The sequence below is a fragment of the Leptidea sinapis genome, chromosome 6 (assembly GCF_905404315.1).
Source record: "Leptidea sinapis chromosome 6, ilLepSina1.1, whole genome shotgun sequence".
In the NCBI taxonomy this organism is placed as follows: domain Eukaryota; kingdom Metazoa; phylum Arthropoda; class Insecta; order Lepidoptera; family Pieridae; genus Leptidea; species Leptidea sinapis.
In genome coordinates this window covers 11,835,087-11,853,101 of record NC_066270.1, presented here as the reverse complement: position 1 = coordinate 11,853,101, position 18,015 = coordinate 11,835,087, and the positions used below count along the sequence as shown (strand labels likewise).

General features: G+C 34.0%; 1 protein-coding gene across 5 annotated transcripts in view; it reads right to left on the bottom strand.

Moving 5' to 3' along the window:
- Window positions 1–1,852: 1,852 nt before the first annotated feature.
- Window positions 1,853–18,015, bottom strand: part of LOC126964977 (oocyte zinc finger protein XlCOF6-like) — a 63,633-nt gene continuing 47,470 nt past the window's right edge. For 4 of the 5 annotated variants that reach the window (XM_050808345.1, XM_050808344.1, XM_050808346.1 and 1 more), the window contains one exon: window positions 1,853–8,265. In XM_050808345.1, coding sequence (XP_050664302.1) covers window positions 7,105–8,265 — 1,161 coding nt within the window. In that variant the 3' untranslated portion in view covers window positions 1,853–7,104. Of the gene's footprint in view, window positions 8,266–12,678; window positions 17,978–18,015 lie in introns of those variants that run through there. The other variant, XM_050808347.1, reaches the window with a different exon arrangement.

Here is an 18,015-nt window from a genome sequence, read left to right as displayed (position 1 = left end):
GTTGTATTTGATGTCACGACTGCAAATATATTTTAAATGTATAACAACTATTTAAAAAAAACCGCAACATCTACAATTTATGTTAACACCAATTGAAGAGGTTGGGGTACAAAATGAATCCATGGTCGGACACATAATAACTATGTAGGGTAGAGGTAAGGAGTACCATCTTATATGGGAGAAAAGTGGCCAGGTGTCGTATATAACAGTTCAAAAAAATTCCACAATGGCGCTGGTTTAGGCACAGGGTATGGTATGAAGTACGGTGAATGTAGCAATTGTAAACGAATTGAAGTATGCCCCGTTAAAATTTTAATACTATATTCGACATATTTTCGACTAGTCGTTAATTATTGAAAATTTCAACAACTTACGTTGTAAAAAGTAATGAAGTAAATATAACCTTAAAGAATTAGTATAGGGAAACGTGCACCTAGAGTGATTTTAAATATCTTCACTTCTTTTAAGATTTACCCTAATGCTACTGCAGCGCCACCCTTATTTAATCCATTTTGACGGATACTTTTTCATACACACAGATGATTCTCCTTACCTATACCCTCCAGAATAATAACAAAAACATTGTAACGAGTTCAATATGTTATACATATAGTTAAAACATTATTGCTGTAGCTATTTCTTGTGTCATGTCTATATTATCTATGGAAGCTTCGTAAATAAAATCTGAACATTATCTATCACATATCATTACACATTTGTAGCACCACGCATTTAATAGACCCAACTACAATATCAACTACTTACCTATAATCGTTGTATATGGACACGTATAAAAACGAATACATCTGAAAAATAATTTAAGATCGGTATAATATAAAACATTCTGTAGATATATGTTTAAAATGAAAACTCTCTTTGTATTGACATAATCGAGCTGAGTACGGTTGGCTTGTAAAGCAACACATATTACAATTAATTAATATTCATTTATTGACTGTCAATCTGGACTATATCTACCCGAAAATCAGTCTAAGTTCAATTATCGTTGGCTAGGTTCCGGTCTCAACTTATAATAATATCACAATTATAGCATTCATTATAATTTGTCCATTTTATTAGTAGTTCTTTGACAGCTCGACGACTGACAAGTTATAGTGAAGTCCTCAAGGACTTAACAATCGGTATCGGTTAATTAAAAAAAAAATCATATTTATAAATATGAAAATACAAATAAATAGTTTCTACCGTAAAATTTAGTTGTCTTCCTGATTAAATAACATATTATTAGCAGTAATTTCTACCGATTACTTGAAATCTGTGGCACAATCGTAGTAATCGTTATATGTACGGCACTTCACTAAGGGGGCGGTCCCCGTCCATGAACATATAGATAGAATATCTATAATATTATTTGTATGAAAATGTAACTTAAACAATACGACACATCATGGGCGCGAGCAGTCAAAATACTATTAATAAAATGAACAAACTATAGTCACACCTTTCCTTACAACTTACCCGACCAGCACATTGATCCGATGCCGACACAGACGGCTTGAGCCATTACATTCCTATGCAATCATATTTGCGCTATAATGTGTAAATATCAGTGATGATCGACGAGGGACGCCCTTTCGTACGGTACAAATACTATATGACAATAATTGAAATATCTATGGTAAGGCCAACCAGAGGAGATAATGAATGTAAACAAAATTTCAGGGGTTCAAAACATGTGTGGTTCCATAATTAAAATCAACAAAAAACAACTACTCACAATAACAGCAAAAATCAACAAGAAAACTAACAGTAACGGATTTATAATAACAAAAAATTAAGAAAATACACAAACTAAAAAATTGGTATCACTTCGGACGTAATACAGTGGAACAAATGTTGACAACTGTGGTACTGACTGTTTTCCTGTACCACGAAACACGCAACAAAAGCTATCGTCGCACAACTGACGCCATTACTGCGTACGAATGATAGGGACAGAGATAATTATCGCTCGCTATCCCAATGTAACTCAGTAACAGTCCGTTTGTTTACATTCTTTACCTAGTCTCGCTGGCCTTAGTATACAGGACAAACGTTACAAGAACTACGAATTAAAAGTGAGATAATTAAAAATACATTTGCTAGGCCTTTTGATATAAAGATAAAATTAACTTTAGCACAGTTTGATTAACTCAAATTGATTAGAATTAATGATGTATAATCATTTATCTGGACGGAGGTTTGTGTATCTTTCGTTAAACCGAATGCCGGGTTATTTCCCAATGCTAGAGTTAAAAAAAAATGGTTCAGCAGAGTATCTATTTAGAATGTAAGCCCGAACGTACAAATGGAGACATATTACCTTTTAATGAACTTATTATTTAAAAAATTATTATAATTTACTTTCAAAACTTAATAATTTAGTTGAAATTATTAAATTATAATTAAAATTTGTTTGATGTGTAAAGACCAAAGTAAAATGTATATTTTCAAATGCTTTTTTCTTTTAACAGTTTAAAATAACAGTTGCAGGGTCCAATGAAAATAAACTTTATAAATAACAAGTCCACTAGCAGAGAATCAATCATAATTACAAACTGCTTAACTCCTAGTTTATCACATTTGTCCTGGTTAGCACATATTTACAAAACTGGCTGTGCTTATATATTTTTAGAATTTGATTTAAAAAATTAAATATTACTGACACATTACAAGAACAATTTTATATAAAGACCACATCAATTATAATAATAATAAATTTTTGAGTAATAAACCACTCAAAATATATTGAGGACAAATCTAGAAATGTAATTGAAACTAATATATTGAATTTATTCTATGTAATAATCGATGTCAAAGACTTGGTGCCCGTGGCGATACGTCATCAGTGCGCGAATCTTAGACATAAAAATAAAAACAAGATATAAGATCTGGAAATAAAACATGAACAAACTGTTTACTAAAAGAATTACAAATTAAGAGTTATGGCGAAAACTTTTTCGATTTTCTTCTCGAAGATGCCATGGTTATTTGAGTGGTTTACTATCGATAAAATAGGTTATAAATCACTAGTTTACACCACAACATCAAGTAACTACGACTGGCAATATTATAAATCAGCCAACATCAATTTTGAATAGTTAATTTTTAACATATTGAATTTGACATAGGACACATATCTACATTATACACAATTTCCAAGTCTAAATTTCGAAGAAAATACGAGAATTTAAAATTAAACTCCTAAAAACTTTTATAATTAATTCTAAACGTGTCATTTATAAATAATATGACAAATTCTATATTTGTTATTTTCCCATTTCATTAGAGTATTCCGATAGTAAAAATAAAAATTCAGAGTATTGCTTCTCGTTTACGCTACAGTTTCATTTTACTAATATATGTACTTAACATTCTACTCTCCCTCTGGCAAATGTTTCTCTTTACGCAATAAATAATATTATTATAGAATTGTACCATAATGAACTTAATAGTATACGAAACCGAACAGCTAATGACCACCCTAGACGTAAAAAATAACTCAATAACTTCTAAATGAATCACGATATCAACAAAGCTTTTAACGTTAAAATCAACCATTAACGACGTGCACAAAGAATGCGCATAACGAAAGTTTCAAAGAATCAAAGAAATGGTTTTAAGAAAAACATAGAATGAAAAGATGTTAAGAAATGGCTCAGTTTTGATTTAAATAATGAGATTAACATTATATTCAACACTAAAAAGTATAAAATACGGCAGCCGGCCATGTTGAAAAGAAATGACATCACGGCTTAATAATCATCGCTTCAATGTTTAGTTGTTATATTACGCGTATTCATTGATTTCTGAGCTATGACGTCATAGTCTATGATGACACCTACAAGCGTTTTAGTTATGTTATGATTCATTAAAATACATTAATTTGCGTAACTGATCATATTCTGGTGAAAACGTTATTTTTCGAAACTTGTAGGCTGTACTTAAATAAGTAATCCAAAATCTTTCATCATGCCTATTGCCGTAACTTACTGTATTTCCACTATAAGGTGCTATCAACTGTAAATAGACATCTAAATATAACGAAACGTGAATGTGGCTATTTATACAGTTTTAGAACGAATGGCTTAGCTTTTGCTTGATTCTGCCCATGACGCTCGGGTTGCCTCGGGCAATCATTAGCTAGATTCGCTTTAGAAGTTTAGAGGCTAGGATTGGCTAAAACATTAGGTAGCCTTAGTCCAGACAACCAATGGATTTGGCCTTTGGTTGCTTAAACGTCTCGGGCATTACGATACATAATACCTGACTCAACAATTGACGTGTTAAAAAGCGTAATTCTGTATTTTTTTCGCATATCATAATTACTTCCAGTTTCATTTCTAGAAAATTCCATTGGAAGTATATTAAGCCTGCGGGAAGTTATAACAATAATCAGTAATAATTGACTGTTTTTATTATATATATATTGGTATTGTAAATGCGCTGTAATATCCCAGAAAATACTTTGTATGTATAAAGAAACTTCTGAAATTACTATTATCTTCGGATGCATTTAATATAAATCTACTAGGTAGGTAGGTACTAAAATTCATAAATTAGAAAAAAATTACATTTTGTATCATTATACTTTTAACTTCCAGAAAAAAGTGCTTACCCAAGCTTTATCACAATATTGGCAGTTTGTAGTTTAAGTCTTTATATAGTTATGTTTGAAAGTATTCGTGTATAGGCCTCATAATGTATCTCACTTGTGGATAAATTTACAGCGCTTTTAAAGACTATCTATGGAATGAAAGTACCGTTTAAAAATAAAAGTGGAGCTAAAACTAAAACAGTTAGAACCCAGGGTAGATGTTAACGGGTCAGTTACAATAAGTATTCTTGTACACGACATCAGAACCGTACCGTAATCGCCGCACTGGCAACGTACCGGACCATTAGAAGTGCCGGACCGATCGTTTGCGCTGGTGTTCATAAACATATCTTACTAGAAATAAAAATATAGTTAAAATGGGTGCCTGCTTATTGAAGTAAAACTTCTCTACGCATGCTTGACTTGGGGATTAAGCTGGTGAATGCGTGACGAGAGCTTTACGAACGCTAGCGTTACGCGATCGGTGATTTCTTGATTATTTCGTAATTTTATTTCGTTCTTGTTTATAAATTAATATTTTGTTTTACTTCAGTCGCGTGATCTAAAGCACACTCGTTTTTTGTTCATCTTGACAACTTTAATTAAAATTATAAGCAGACTTCATTTTAGTTTCGTTGGCAATGCTATACTGATCTATGACCATTGATTTAGCATTTAAATTGTATTTAATGCGGTGTGCACACGGTTCCAGTATCATGTACAAGAAGCTTTAATATTCCAAAGTGACGTAACCAACTACGTTATAATTGTCTTTGACAAAGCCGCCGATAATAACTGTATAAACGACGTTAAGAACATAAGTTATTTCTTTGTCGTTGACGTCTCTGAAATTGTGCTCGATTTTAATCATTAAGAGTCGATCCGACGACAAAGGCTGCGACTAACCTCCAATAATCCACACTTTCATTGACCCTACAAGGTCACTGTGAAGAATAAATACAAGTGGAGTTAATCGAGTTGAATGAACAATATTATAACACTGTTATTTACTCTAAAATAGTCACTTACCGGATGTCCTTGAATTAACAATGTTATAACACTGTTATTAAAACTTAAACAGTAACATACGGGATGTCCTTGAATTAACAATGTTATAACACTGTTATTAAAACTTTAATTGTCACATACGGGATATCCTTGAATTAACAGTGATATTACACTGTTATTTAAACTTAAACAGTCACATACGGGATGTCCTTGAATTAACAGTGATATAATACTGTTATTTCTACTTTAATAGTCACATACGGGATGGCCTTGAATTAACAATGATATAACACTGTTATTTAAACTTAAATAGTCACATACCGGACATCCTTCGCAATGAAACCTTTTTGCGTTCCTTATATCTCGGCTCTAAATGATCTGGCGATGATTTCAAAACGACGTCCAGTAACTATTTAAGTTATATGCAAATTCGTTCAACAAATATTAAATCCACAACACTGAAAGTGGGATATGGACTATGGTGGTATCATTAAGCCGTGTTTTAAGCAATAATGTAATTATTTTAGCTACTTGATTGTTTACTTACATGAGGTACATATTTTGGCACAGAGAGACTCCTAAAACCTACCATTAAATTATATCAAAACTCTCTTAATCTTTTACTTACATAAAACATTTTTCGATGTCCTAAGTTTGTTTGACTGGTCTTATTCGTACGAATCACAGCTTGTGCATTCTCCTACTTACCTATCCGTCATGACTACATTTTTTTTTTTTATTTTACCAATGGAATGACTTTTTCAACCTACTTAAGGATTTTAAACCATAATGTGTTATTTTTAAGTGTTATTCCTCACTTTTGGAATTAAACATACGAATTTAATTTAAACCAAAATTTATGCACAATACGGGAATCGCACCTTTGGATTTCGCCCCAGCGACGGAAGCCAACCATCCTAGTGGCGCATCATCCGTTAGGGAGTTGTGGCGACACCTAATGATTCTACATTATCATTGCATTTTAGGAAGTCTTGAATCCCGCCCGTATCGATAAATTTAAGTACAAATTAATTTTGTATATTTCTTAGACATTGTTAGGTTTCTCTTCTTTTGGAATCGAATTAGTTGCCCGATTGTTATCAAAAAAATTCTCACAAAATCTTAAGTGATGAAATCTTTTCGCTGATTCTAACACACAGGAATCATATAACACATGGACCGAAACAAATACCAGAATAAAACTAACAGTCACTTCGATGTATGTAGTCTGACGCTAACTAAGGATTTCAAATATTTCGCTTGCAGCAATCGTCATAAAATATCCCATAATATATTAAATTGTATAGAATAAATATCGAAAATTATCTATTAAACTATAAATACCACTCCGAAACAAAAACAGTTATGTAAAATCTAATTAGACCTGCTTAGAGTTAAGTTAAAACTTTTTAAAAAATATTCCGATTTGCTGTAACAATATGAATCGATCGTTTAATATAGAGGTATGAAAACGTTTGACAAGGACGGTGGTGGTACGTTCAGCGGGCGTTGTGAACGTGTGTGGTGAGGTGCTTCGATAGATAATCCGCCCGAGCGAAGCACTTCCCGCACGCTTCACAGTGGTACGGACGTTCTCCCGTGTGGATGCGCAAATGGCGTGTCAGGTCACTCTTCCCTCCAAACGCCCTTCCACAAAACAAGCAGACAAACGGGCGTTCACCTGTGTGCTTCCTCACGTGCAACTTCAAATTCTCCTTCGACCTCACACACTTGCCACAGAACGGACAGGCAAATCTACGCTCCCTGTCTCTTTGCCTGTCGTCATTCTGCAAGAAGTTCAGAATCCCGCTGTGTGCGCTCGGGCTGTCCAACTTACTGATATCACCTCGTGATTCACTTTCAGAGCTGTCCGCCATTGAACTTACGCTTGCAAACGACACCGGGATGCGTTTTCTTTCTTCTGGCAATACGACGTCATCTTCTCTTTTTGTTTCACTATCAGCGCTCGAGTTTCTACAGTCCGTAGAGTCATCGACCGTGACAATGGAGTCTGAAGGTCCGTTAGAATCCACAGTGCTATCCTGTTCGCCGTCGATAACTTCGATCGGTGGCGATCGCGCAGATTCGTTCCTATTCCTCTTTTTCAAAGAGAGATCCATTTCACCACATTGCCCGATAAGAACTTCGTTTGTACTAGAGACCGGTTCAACGATTTCAGGTGGTTCGGGGTTCTTTGTGTGGAGTCTCTCCAGGGTATGATTGAGGCGATGTTTCTTGAATGATTTCAGATAGCGGAATTGCATGCCGCAGACGTCACAAGTGAACAATTTATCCGCCGGGAGTCTTGCTCGATGGTTTTGCTCCCGATGTTTCACATACGCGGATCTGTACCGGTAGCTTTGTCCGCATTGCTCGCAGACGAAAGGTTTGTCTTCGCACGTAGTTTGTGTTGCGTGTTGGAGGGCAGCGTGTCGCTCGAGCAGCCAAGTGGACGGGAAAGATGCGAGGCACACTCCACACCGGCGTCTCTCTGAATGCAATAGGTGCCGGCTTTGGTAAGCCATGCAGTCATCGCTGAGGTACCTACGCAACCTACAGGCTTGAAGAGCCAGGAGTGGCGACCACAGCGGCAGCGCGGTCGGACTGCGTGGTGGAATCGGACTCGGAATACCAGGGGAACCGCAAATATCCAAGCACATCTGAAACACAATCACCGCAAAATATTAATTGACGCATTAAAACCTATAATCAAAAATAAAATTTTATACGAACACATACCTACACATTATTGGCGAAGTTTGGTGTGTTGCAATAAAACAACAGTAATGTAATGATTGTAGAGCTTTTATTTGTCAAAATTGTATCTTTACAGCTATGATATGCTTATATTTGTTTCAAAGTTACATGTGACCCTTCGCTGTGGGCCTGTGTACCGTTGTGGAATTGACAAAACATCTTGATGTACAAATGTAAATAAATTTCAACAAAACCATACTCTGTTCTGGTAAAACATTACGAACGACTAATTAAAAATGTTAAGGCAAAACAGATCTACTCTAAAACATCAACAATGGTTGTTAAATAAAACAGTTGAAAACGGAAAGAGTACATACTCCTTGGTGAGGCAACAATTATATAACACTATGACAATTGAACGGACTTATGTTATTTGAACTTTAAACGAGCATTTAAAAATAACAAACAGCTTCGTGAAATAGATAATCAAAAAGTAAAAATCCGGAAATACTTTGAAATAGTTAAAGTTTAAGTTAAAATTAGTTAAAAAAACAATTTACTATTGAGTAAAGAGTCGATGATCTACATTTCCAGTGTTTCCAATTTCCTGTCCTATGACACATCAAACATAAACATGACATTATTTAGTTCGAATTTTTACTCAAATATTTTAATGATATCCAGAAGTGGTATAGTATAAATCATTTATTTTTTTTTGTTCTTAATAACTGCTAAATATAACATTGTTAAATATAACAGTGTTAAATAAAACTGTTAGATTTCATACACATATTTCATTTACCAATCAATAAAAATCTAAGTAGAGGTTTGGAATCCGTAGGTGATAATAATATTTCTGATGTTTATAAGATTTGTCGATAGATTTTCAGAATAAAAACTATTTTTCGAACCAACTGTTTCAAGCTTTAACAAACAATTAATTGAGTATTGTTGTGGTTAAGAATGCTTAACAGATTACAATACGATTGGTGATATGAACAAATTTGATTCAAAATCATATAACATTAATTTAAAAACATGTTTAAAATTAATAATCAGTATACGCAGCCGTATATTATGACAAAATCTATAAATATTAATCGTTACATCTAAATAAATTAGGTTAAACAAATTATAATTAATAAAACAAATTGTACCAATATACAATAATGGATTTATAGCTACAGGAACTTAGAAAAATTGCATAATAAGTTCTACAATTAAATATAACGTTATGCCACTTAAATATAAACAATTAAATTATAATTTAAAAACACTAATTGACAACTAGAAAACATGTTCGAATAAGCCGTATAACGGAGGGATCAATAGCTTAAAAGTGCTGCAATCTCTTATTGTTCAGCATTAGCAACGACCAATGAAATTACAGCTTTCGTTCCGCCATTTTGAATTTTTTTGAATGTCGACTGACTACAATATTAAGTGATTGATCCTCTGTATATTTTGATACAGCTCAGTAAGATTGGAATGCGCTATCTAAGGAGGTGTCTATCACGAAGGCTTGCTACTGCAAAATTGATGTTATTCCCTGCAAGTTGCATATCATACTTCAACTTACAATTTTCACCATAAAACCATACATTTTTCTATAATTCACATCTACATAATCTATGTATATTCCGTGATTTGCAGCCTTTACAATAAGTCTTATATAGGCAAGAGGCACTCTAAATACAAAACAGTGGTCACAATTTACTTCAAAAACAGATCTAATATGTTTTAATACAAACAACATCAGTGCTAAGTTTAATTGCGCGTTTTAATAAAGACTATCTACATAAATATGTCAGAAATGTTATAAACCGAGTATTTTATGAGACTTTATTTGTGCTTATGCCGTGAACCTTAGATCATTTATACGTCTAGATAGATAAAGAAAGTCAAAAAAATTGAGTTTAGAACTAACCTGTATTTTGAGCAATTTACGCAAACAAACACAAAGTGTCATACAAATGTAAGACGTAGTTTGTCACGCACACTGAACTAATATTCCTGGCCTATTTTTATCGGTTGCCTAACAGCAAGAGACTCTATCTAGATGTATAAATTGTCTAAGCCGTGAACTTAGAATTGTGTATAATTCATTAGTTTGAATGTTAAAATTTGAATAACTGCACTTGGGGATGGTTCAACAATATCTCAACAGCCACCGCATATTTATATACACAACACTCAATACATAGAAATATAACTATAACAATATTTTATAAATAGTGCCTCTGACAGTTAGGAAACAAAATGGCGTAAAACGGCATTCTATAGACTATAGATAAAAACAGACAATGTCACATTATTAATCGTATTTATTGCTATAATTATTATTTGTAAAATGTAAATATGCAATCTTTCTTAGAAATAAGGAGAGGAACATTGATCGTTAAGGTTATATTGCTTCAGCTTGGTAACATTCAACATAAACAGTGCAGCTTTTCAAATGGCAACATTACTATTATTATTTTCAAAGTCTCCCGGAAGAGCGCATCTACCAATCCTATATATACTAAACAAAAAGGCAATGAAGACAATTACTAAACAGTTGGCCGAAACCAAAATATTATTACAAAATACTAAAATGCTTACATGAAACGGAAAGAAAAATCACCTATAGCGTCTACGCTATCAAAAAGTCAAATTTACTGAATCTTTTAATATATTTCACCAACCGGGATGCGTAGGTACTATTCGTATTTAATTTCGTCTAAACTGGTGCAATATTTCTAATAATAAGAATACATTTTAACACCTTAAGGCTACATTTAACCGGGACACCAGGAGGTCTATTACCAAAATCGAAAGCCGAAGTTTTGTTTGAAACTTCAAACCAGCGGACAAATTCCGTTTCGGAAATGGTTCCGAAACGGAATTTGTCCGCTATACATAACCATAAAAAGTGAAGTGGCAGTTACGACCTTAGTAATCTCAAACAACGAAAAAGTTAATGTCAAGTGAATTTGGGAATAAGGTAAACGAAAGACAAAATGTCTAATCGCGAACTTCGTATCGATCTTCGCATCCGGAATACTTTCGTAATAGGAAAATGTACGAACCGTCAACCGAAACTTCGTATTTCGATTTTGGTAATAGGGCTCCAGAATCATGACGCGTCCGAGCTGGTCGCGCGACGTAATTGGAGATCTCTATAGAGCTGTTATAAATTTTGTTGGTTACGGCGACTGGTTCACCGTAGTGTCCGGTAAAATATAACCCTTAACGTCCGTTTGGAATGTTAATATGGTTGACATTCCTGATATTAATATCAAATACATTCATTCAACCTCTACACCATAGACAAACGGGTCTCGAGAACAGTTTATACATAAGTATTGCGCAGACCTATGAAACCTATGTCATGTGCAATCTGAAGTTCCCTACAACTCACTACCTAACGCATTATCCTCCACATTATCCTTTCACACCTTTCGAAACAAAAACTATGAATAGTTGTCGAACGGTACTCTTGTATCTAGTATATATATACCGGTCTCTGTTACTCGCGTTACAATTCTTTATTCACCACTAAGATCATGTTATGCGATCAACAAAATTATTACGCGAATATTAGATTCATTCCATCTCACACATTGCCTGTGAAAAAAACGCGAAGCAAATTTATTCCAAATTTAAAACTATTTACTTTGTCTTACCTTTGTCACTACTGAATTACATGACAGGGAGAAGTAATTTTAAACTTGGAGTGACTTTACGCTGCGTTTATTAAAAAGACAGTGCCAGTATAAAAACAGCAAGGAATGTTATGTATCTGCAATATAAGTACAAAGCATTTTAGCCCTTCTGAAATTAATTTCCTACTTTAAAAATATAACTTTCGCTTATGCTCTAACTTTTTGTCTAAAATCCTAATGAGATCCGATATAATTATACAGCATGACTGGTGAAACACTGACGATACACAAATACGAGATATTTGGATATTTGGCGATCATAGATTTTATAATGAAAAATAACATTACAAATAAATATTAATTAATTAACTTAATCAAAAGTGAAGTATTTAATTACAGAACGCAACATCGCGCGGATCGACGGTAATGGCGGGGCTAGAAAGTATGAATCGGGGAGGCGGAGACACGGACCTGTCGCCACTTGCGCTTAGCTAGGGAGTTACCACACTTCATTTATTTATGAGGAAAGTTGTGCAAAAATAAGCACCAAATATTGAGAATCAAATACCTACAGACTACGCGCGAGTTTAATGCAGTTTAGGAATGCGATAGTGCTGTGACCTAATTATATCGATGACCATAATCATGAGTGTGTCGATAAATTTAAACAATGCTTGAAGTTTACCCTTTTTACACTAAGTTAAAATGATAAAGAAAACAATTTCGCCAATTCTCACAAGCAATGGCGATGAATAAAAACTTGTTTTTATTGAACGGACCCCGATGGACTCGGATCTCTCATTATTAAAATAAATAATTACACGAGATCGCAACTTTATTATTAACGCGACAACATGGTAAGCGACGAATACGGTACAGCACTACACTGTAGGCGCACGAGACGACAAGGGGGGGGGGATCCTCCTGCTCTTTACCTCAAGGCCCCGACTGCATTCAATTTGAGCGATATCTGTAGTAGGTACTGTGCCAAAGTATCGTTAATGTATCACCAGTTATAACGCATAAAGCCGATGCCAAAACAAACCGAGTAAATATAACACGGACTACATAATAAATAATTTTAAATCCAGTCTCTTAGAGAACTCGATTGTATAGAAATAAAATTTAGATAATAGCATTTACCTGACTATCTGAGATCAATTTTCTGTAAGCCAGATGTCCGAACCCTATCATAATATTTACCTATATCACAGATATTTTCTTAAGTAATCGTAATACTTCCAAAATTTGCTTCCACTGAAATAAACAAAAAGTTTTTCTCTAAAACTATCTTTTAAACACTAATGTCAGAGACTCGCTTCCTGTGGTGCCATAAGCTATAACGTGGGATGTTAATTTTTCATAATATTAATATCGACAACATTGGATCGACTATGCCTGCCCTTAGCAGCCTAGCGAAACTCTAAGAAAAAACCGATTCACTACTATTTTAAACTTATGTCAAATCACCGCACGTTTCAAACTAAACTAATTTTCAATTTTGACTCAGGCAGTCCCACCTCTTATTACGTAGTATTTACATCCTCTTTGGCCGTTAGCGCGACAAAGAACACAGACACCACAGATTGTTTTGTTCTAGCAAGTCTTTGATATTAGCATAGGTTCGAGACATAGGTCCAAAATTTTGTATTTCAACTTTTGTTACCTACACATCAACAATTTAACAATTAAAACCTTTGATGTCAATTGATATGCCAAAATACGTCACTATGTTTGTTTAATTATCGACTAGTATAAGATATAGTGTACTTAATTTCTCTACTTGGCTGGCTGATGCTAGAGTACCGTTGACTTCTATCATGGGAAGGTAATTGACACAAGATATTACTGACCGCGACAATTCGTTGCGATTCCAACACTAGGTACTACATTCATCAAAATATATTCTATAACCACGGACTAGTAAAAAAGAAGGACTCCGCGCCGTGATATTAGCAAGTGAAGCACCTTTATGCTAGTGTGTGTGTGCGGTTACGGGGTATACTAGTTACACAATTTTTTCTCCCTTAAATAATCATATATCCACAAATACTTTTATGTTATTGTTTTTACACTTTTTCACAACGCACGACGGCATTTAAATATTTTATTAAGACGTAAACTGATCTGTCACAGACGATGACAATTCTCATAATGGCCGCCTTTCGGCCTGTAGTGGTGTAAGTGTGTGCGTGGGCCTATGTGTTTACACGTTAATCGGCTATTGTTTTGGTGCTACACTGTTATGTAAGGTGACACGGAATCCAAATTTTTTTACTAGTCCGTGTCTATAACTAGTTTTTTTACATTTGTACGACCAGTAAAAGTAAGCAAATGAATTGTAAATGGATTATTTTTTATTATTGACGTACTAGTCCAGGGACTATGATATCCAGACAACATTTTTACCCAAAAAGAAAAAAAAACGTTTTTCTCTCAATGAAGAAAATTCTTGATTTTCTTGCGTACTTATTTTACATTTTCATTATTTATTCACATTTTCACTAAAATATTTTCATACTTAAATAGCATGTAAGTTTCATTTAACTGTACGTTATTAAAACTGCGTCTGGATATTAAAATGAGATAAATATCTACTCTATATATTTATTTATTTGGAACCGACTTCTAAAATAGGAGGTCCTTCTTAATTCGACTCTATAGTTTATTCCTTTTCTCTACTCTTGTTTTATGCATGTTTGAAGTATAATTTTTCCCATAGAAGAGGAGATCAAACTAGCGTACATTTGGTTAATAAAGGTGGTCTAATAACAGATAGGGGTTTGCGATTTTTTTGAAGGTACCCATGTCGTATCGCCTTCGAAACATTTCAACAGTAAGCTCACTCAGTAGTTCAGTTCCCAGTTGATTGTTTGTCCCTGAACTGTAAAACACCAGACATCAAGATGGAATGACATCCATCATCATAATCCTTGCCACAAACTTATTCAAGTTTAAACAAACATAATATTTAATTAAGACACTTTTTATAGGATTAAAACGCGTGTTATTGTGCGATTTCAGGAGGACTGCCGCAGAAAGCATGATCTAGAAAGGTCTCGAAACGTCGAGTTAACTAAAACAAAAACATACTGTCGAATTGAGACCCTCCTACTTTTTTGAAGTCGGTTAATAAATTGATCAAATCTATATCCCGACTTCGAAAAAAAAAGATAAATTATTACACTCCCATTTACAATTTATTTATTTACGTCTGTGGGTTACTGAATCAGCCGAGGTAAATATATAATTTGAACAAATTAAAGAAGACCTTAACACTGCATTTACGCATAAAAAGTAATAAATAGTCTCTGAGTAGACTTCAGTCGCCTCTTGCCAATTGAATGACCAAATTTAATATCAAAACATATAAATAGTTTTACACGACTTAAATTTGAAAACAAAATTAATGAACACTCCTTGCGAGCACTCTTCCACTGAGCCAAGTGACGTATCGTTGATAAATCTTGTATGTGTTGTGCAACTCTCATCATAGCTTCATCTATAGGATCTACTTCACAGGTGATAACCTGCCTAACACCAATATTTGCATATTAGCAAATTGGCTTGAGATGTCGCTCTTTCAAGTCTAAAAGGAAAACATCGCGGGTTCGAGTCCCGCATCCTTCATAAATTTTGTTTTCAAATTTAATTTGTGTAATTAATCCGTGAAGTGAGGCTTATCACTTTAAAAAAATAGCCAATTGTTTTAATAGTTTTAAATAAAACAAATAACCTCGACCAATCACAAAAAAAAGGTGAAGACATTCACGACAGTAAAGTAATGGAGCCAAAACGTTCTGTCGCGTCCAATACAAATATTAAAACACTCATAATCAAAGCTTTAGATATATTTGAAATTGTACTGATGCTCGTGACAATGAAATAAACTATGGAAGCTATTTGATAACTGTATTGTTTGTGCAAAAAATAACTATCGTAACATCTTTATAAACAAACATTATAATTCATAAAATATCCCTGTATTAAACTCTGTTTATTTCCTTGAACACTATTGTGTGAAGACTTTCAAATGCCTTGTTAATGCGTGAATATTATTTTGTACATTATCTCTAGTAATCGTGTTATTAGCAGCATTTGAAACGTCCTACAAAAATAAAGTTTGAACTCGACTGTCCTGTACGAAAATAGAATTAGGTTTATTGGTAACAACTGTGCCTTTTGTTCTATACACTGTGGTAAACAAATATATTTGTTCTTCTGTGGTTCGTTAATTGGCGCGCTTTTTAAATTAGGCATTTTTTCAAACTTCGAGGTATGTGCCTAGTTTTTATTTATGATTTAAGCGGGAATTGTAAACACTATTTAGAGTTAAATTATTTATTAAATTATTATTGTTTTTATAAAAATTGCAAAGGCAAACGGGTATGATGCTCACGTGATGGGAAATAGTGAGGCAAACGCCCATGGACATCCGATACACCAGGGATCAAGAGTTGCGTTGCCAGCCTTCAAGATATGCTCTTAGCTTCAAGGTCCATAAACCCCAACCCCGACCATTGAAGAGGAACGCGATAAGAACACTTTGAACTAAGCTTACACATGTTAACGAGTTTCACCAACACAAACTAAACGCGGTTATAGCCTAAACGCATTTAAATGCTGACCGTCGAATTTTGGCAATTTGACAAATTTGATCGCATTCAAGAGCTGTCACGGTCGTTATCGTAACAGAAAAATTGGCATATAGGAATTTTGATATTGTTCATACTCATCCATGACAGTTTTGACAGGTATTTGATACATTCTATTGTTTATGACATGTAAACTCAGTTGACGTCAACACGCTCGAAAGGTATTGGTGAAAGCCACTTTGTGTTTAATCGAGATGAAGAATCATTGGTGAAATCGGTTCTAAGTTGTATCGGTTCAAGAAACCTACAGCCGATAATTGATTCCAAAAAGTTGCTTGCAAAACCCGCGATGGTAGAATGCCAGGCTTGATATGATATGTCAATCCTCTGTGTTTGAAAAACTACCCGCATTTACAGTGCGCAGTGATTATAGAACAAAAGACACAGCGCCTGAATTGAACTGAAACGGTGCTTAAAGCTTTGATTCCCATAAATCACACATTCACAACTCTCCCCTTACACTACAAGCATTTACAATCTAATAAATTTCCTAAAAATCAGATAATATGTATGAAACTATATTGTATTTACATTTTATATGTCTCAGTATTGCTTTTGAGTTACCTCGGGGGAGTGTGCACGTCGAAAGACATAGAATTATGTATAAACTTCAAATCCCTAAATTGATTATAATAACTATGACGAGTGCAATTTATTACGACCTCTAAGTATATAATTAAAGCACTCCTCTTAAATTTGGTTTATAAAATCAATTCTTCAAACTACCCTCAATTAATACGAAAGTCCCTAATTATTAATGATAATTTTAATATTTTTTTTTTACAATTGCTTTCGCGTTAAACGAAATAACTGTAGAAAATGAAAGAAGTCGCATAATAATAAATAATATGACCTTGAATACTCTATAGGTATTTTCATTTTCAATAAAATTAGAACTTCTCTAGCTAAAGTTGGCTATGCCATCTAAGGGACCATAAATCATTTTACTCGTTACTATCTAAGGCGTAAAAAAAGCACCTAAGTCGAAATTTCTATAAAAGCGAACCCAAAATGTCACATCTTGAGAAACAGAAGAAGCGATTCGTGTCAATTTAATCTATACGTGAAATATCAAATATTTATATCATTCAGATCACAGTTGCGGCGTTTTAATCACATTCTTATCTAAATACAACAAAATGTCCTTCATTCACTAATACATTCTATAAAACAATCTTCGAGTGATATTGCCTAAATTATTTACGCACTAAACTTATCCAATCCTCATTGATGTGGGCTTTCTTCTTCAGTGTCTACGGGGCTCGGCGATAGAAACTTCCTAGCATATTTCGGATAGTGTGTTTTTTCATGTGCTTTCAATATTGTCGACCTTGAAAATGTTTTGCCACACAAAACGCAACGAAACGGGCGTTCGCCTGAAAGGAAACAAAATCCATCAAATACACATGATGAC